The sequence below is a fragment of the Pteropus alecto genome, unplaced genomic scaffold (assembly GCF_000325575.1).
Source record: "Pteropus alecto unplaced genomic scaffold, ASM32557v1 scaffold177, whole genome shotgun sequence".
Lineage (NCBI taxonomy): Eukaryota > Metazoa > Chordata > Mammalia > Chiroptera > Pteropodidae > Pteropus > Pteropus alecto.
Genome location: NW_006442207.1, coordinates 2,073,309 through 2,077,736, shown reverse-complemented (window position 1 = coordinate 2,077,736; position 4,428 = coordinate 2,073,309). Strand labels below are relative to the sequence as shown.

The 4,428-nt window shown below is 51.2% G+C and overlaps 1 protein-coding gene across 1 annotated transcript in view; it reads right to left on the bottom strand.

The window, feature by feature from the left end:
• Positions 1-4,185: 4,185 nt before the first annotated feature.
• The window catches only part of VAX1 (ventral anterior homeobox 1), a 4,160-nt gene continuing 3,917 nt past the window's right edge, over positions 4,186-4,428 (bottom strand). The window contains 1 exon segment of the mRNA XM_025039123.1: positions 4,186-4,428. This exon segment is cut by the window's right edge and continues 189 nt beyond it. Within this exon segment, the coding sequence (XP_024894891.1) occupies positions 4,186-4,428 (243 nt within the window).

Genomic DNA, 4,428 nt, shown 5'->3' with positions numbered 1-4,428 from the left:
GAAGAAATCCAGACCTTTTGATGAAGGCATCAAGTAAATCCTCAGCAGCTGGTGTAGTAGAGAGAGGGCTGGAACTGGGAGTGGGCAGATGTGGATGCCAAGAGGCTAAAGGGTTCTGGTACCATGAGCCAGACACTTTGAGCACAAATGGAAAGAAAGAAGGAAAAAGAAAGAAAGAATGGAGGAGGGAAAGGGAGGAAGAAGAGAATGGAGAGAAGGAGAAAGAAACGGAAAGAAGGGGGCCCTGGCCGGAGGAGGAGGAGCTTACAGTCTTGGGGCTCTGACTTAGCTGCGTGGCCTTCAGCAAGTCATCTGATTGCTCCAAGCATGTATGTGGCTCTTTCAAATGAGGCTGAACCTCCAAAAGTGAGTAGAGGCTATATATGTGAAAGGCTATTTGTAAATTGTAAAGCACTGCTCAATGCTATTTATTATTAATACATTCTGGCTTAAAGTTAGGCCCCCTGCAAGTGTGGATATGACATGTGTCCCAGTTCAGCTCCCCAAGTGACTTCCCACATATTCCCCGCAACTGACCTCCAAACTTGCAGGAGTTGGCTGAGAGGTTTTCTTTTTTTTTTTCTGCTCTGAGCTAACTTGGATGTCGCCTTGGGCAGGCCTGAGCATGAGATTCCTTTGAGCCCCACCACCCACCTCCAGCTGTTCTCCTTGACCCCCAGAAACCCCTTCTACCTTCTCCCAAGCAGGGCCAGCTGTTGCCAGGAGGACACCTGTCTCCTACTTGGCCTGTGAGTCACTAGTTAGAGGCCAGAGGCCTCACCAGAGGCCTCCTGGGACCAAGGCAGCTTGCTAAAGGCTCTTGGGAAAGAAGGGGAAATAAGACAAGCACTAAAATTAGATGAATTGTCTATAAACGTTTTTTAATTAAGATTGTGGTTCTTTTTCTATGCAGAAGAGTCTCTTTAAGAACAATTACACTCCCTGAGTGGCAGGCGGAAGAGATCAGCAGCTCTTCCCAAAGCCAGGGAGGGAAGGGAGGTGAGAGAAGAGAGGACACAGAATAACTGGTTCTTTCCCTCTTAGGGATAAGAAAGGAAAAAGAAGAGGTGGGGGGAGCTCTTAGTGGATCTGCTTGGTGACTCCCCAGACTGAGGCTCCCGGAGGAGGAGCATGAACTTGTTGGGGACCCTGATGCTGGGATTTTGTGTTTTCTTTTGTTCCATAAAATCATGCCACCTTCTCTCCCTTTCCCTCCCCGCCCCCCTTGCTGGCCCCAACCACCAGCCCCGAACGGAAGCCAGAGCCACCCACACCTTGGCCTTGGGGACACCTGGGGAAGAGAAATCCAAAGGGAGAGAGGGAGGGAGGGAGGGGGAGGGAGAGAGAAAGAAAGAGAGAACAGGAGAACGCACAGAGACATTGGGGAGAAGTATAGAAAGGGGAGGAGATGGGGAGGGAACCCAAGTCCACCAGGGGACAGAGATCCTTAGAGCGAGCACAAGTGTCTGCAGGACGGAAGAGAAGAAAGGAAGGATAAACGTGGGAAAGCAGCTCAGAGTGGAGGAGAAAGGAGGGGAGGACAGGGAGAGGAAGAACCAAGAGGTAGCTAAGCTAAGCCGAGGGGTGTGCAGACTTTGAGAAACTAAAGTGGACTGTCTGGGGGCTGCTGCCAGCAAACTCAGGGGTCGTGGGGAGAGTCCTAAACCAGGCAGCCCCCCAAGCCACACTCAGCTCAGGAACTCCACCGCCCACACTGTGCAGCCGCCTCATTTCGGATGCCTCGAACTTGAGGTTCAGGCACACTACACGTGTGGGGAGGTCTAGAGGCCTGGCTCATGTGGGTGCCCCAAGGGAACTGGGGGTTCTCTCATCACCCAAGTATGCAGGCCCCAAGCCTACGATGCTCCTACCGCTATGCAGGGCGGTGGGGGGTGGGGGACATGCTTTTGGAGAGTGTGACCTTGAGTACCGTCCCCATGCCTCCTAGCTTCTCCAGATTTCTGCTTGCACTGTCCACAGCCATCACCACCGCATGTGTACGGGGGTGGGGGGGGTGCGCTCAAGGCAAGAATTAATATCTATTTCATTCGAAGTCAGAAGAAAGAAAAATCTTGCCTGTTTCAGGCCCTGTGATTGCACAAAATTCAAAATACTGCCGGCAGGCATGGAGATGCGGGATGGAAAACTCTAGAAACTGGGAACGTTAGAAGGCAGAAGCTTTAGGGTGTCCAGAGCCAAGTTCCTAAATAAACCAAAAAAACACACCAAGTTGAGGGGGGAGGGCCTGAAGGGAGCTGGAAAGCAAGTGGAAGAAACACCATAGCTGGGTGTCTCTGTCTCTCGGGACCAAAATCCGTCCCAAACCTCATCCCAGGTGTGCATAGTACCAGCTGCCCGGCCCCACTGCGGTGGATGCCACCCTCTCTCCCAGGATCCCCACAGTGGGATTCATTTGCTGGGTCTGTCTTCTTTTCCTTCTTTTTTTTTTTTGTTGTTGTTATTTTTTGTTTTCTCCTCCAAATACAAGACAAAAATACGCCTCATTTATCATCATAGATATATTTTTCACTCTCACCACATAAATACAAAACATCCAAATATCCAAAACATTCAGAACAAAGTTAGTAGCCAGGATTCAGTGACACCTACCCGCGTTTGAATCGTTCATTATTTTCTTGACTAAAAATAATTTGCCTAAAAAAAAAAAAAAAAAAAAGGAAAAAAGCTTCCGACGTAAATAATTTACAATAAAATTACTATTTTTTTTTTTTTAAATGCTCTGCGCTTGCTTCGGATGGAGGAATACATTCTAGACACTGCGGCGCCTCGCCGTCTGGGTCTGTGGTTTGGTTAAAATGCGGGTGGCCAGTGGCTGTGGAAACTGTCGTTGTCGCGCTGGTTTAGTCCAGGTTTCTGGCTTGGGACCATGGAAACCCTGGGGTTTTTTAGAGAAGAGATGTGAGGAGGGACCCTTCCCTCTCCACGCAGGGTGCTGATCTGGACGTGCAGGCTGCGTACAGAGGAGGCCGGCTGCTCTGCTGTCCCCGGCTGCGTCCCTGCTCCCTGGTCCGCAACGTCAGCTCCGAAATCTGGACGATTCCTCCGTGCTGGAAGTGTTTGTGAAGCCGGGAGTGGGGGAGCGGAGGCACTGATTCGTTTCCAAACCCAGCAGTTCTGCCCGGAGCCACGCGTCGGGGAGGTGGGGTGGGGAGCGGCGCCGGCGTCAGGGAATCGCCGGAGCGGAGCTGCTCTCCCTCCTGAAGGAGCTCGAAGCTGTCGGCCACAGCCCAAACGGCCTCGGAGAATATTCTGAGTTTTCTTTCATTCGCTGAGTTGGTTTGTCTTTTGCTTTTCCCTTTTAAATTCCCGTTTAAAGTCATAACACCCAGAACTTTAATTTTCCATTGCCCTGTGTCGCATTCTCTATGCCAAATTTTCTTAAACCTTCCAAACTCCATTGTTAACAGTGTTTAAAAATTGGTTCCACTTCATCTGGTTTAATATAGTGGTTATCACTCTTGGTTTATTGCTGATTAGATTAAATCTATTGCCACCGTCGCCTACCTTGATGTTTGGTTTATTGTCTCCTGGGGTCAATAAACCCAGGAAGTAGTTGTGATTAGAATTTCTCTAAAAAGGAGAAAACTCTCGGCAGGATTTGTCCAGCCAGGAAGCTGCGTGTGCATCGTCTCTCCGGAGAAATCCACGAAGTGGGGACCAGGGGCTCCCCAAAGCCCTGGTTTCCCTGGCGAGAAGGAACGTCCTCCTTTTTGGTCTAAAGAAACCTGCCAGCTTTTTCAGCCTCTGGGGTCTGCATGCAGCTTTCCTCTTTCAAATATTCATAAGAATAATCAAGGGCAGCCGCAGCCCGATCTAGAGGCGTCCTGTGCTCTGGACTTAGAACCGGCTTTCCCCTCCAGGGCCCGGCATTGGTTGGGGCATCAGGTTGGCTAACTCGGGCATTTTCCCCAATTCTTTGGATTCTCCTGGATTCAGAAAGAAGTTTGGGAGGAGGGGAGAACACGGAGGAAAGGCAGGGGAAAAAAAAAAAATAGCCCAAATGAGATAAAATTGGTAGCAGAGCCTGTTGGGGAAGGAAGGCTGTCGGGGGCCTCGTGGGAGCCGGGAGCCCAGCGCAGGAGCCCCGGGCGCCGAACGCGCGTTGAGTTCATAAATATCACCACAATAGATACTATAAATATAAATACAGGGAAACACTTAAAATCAGTCCAGCGCTTTTTTCTCGGCCCCTTCTTTATTGTTGGTCCGGGAGTAAGGCTCGAAGGCCGAGGAGCTCAGGTATCGGGCGGAGAGTTCTTGCAAATTCCCGGCCAGCGAACCGGCCATTGTCAACGGAGCGGAGGACAGGCGGCTGGCGACGGAGCCGAGCAGCGAGGGCACGGGCAGGCTGAAGAGGCCGTGACCTGAAGCCGGCGCGCCCGCGTGCAGTCCCCCAGGCCCCGCGGG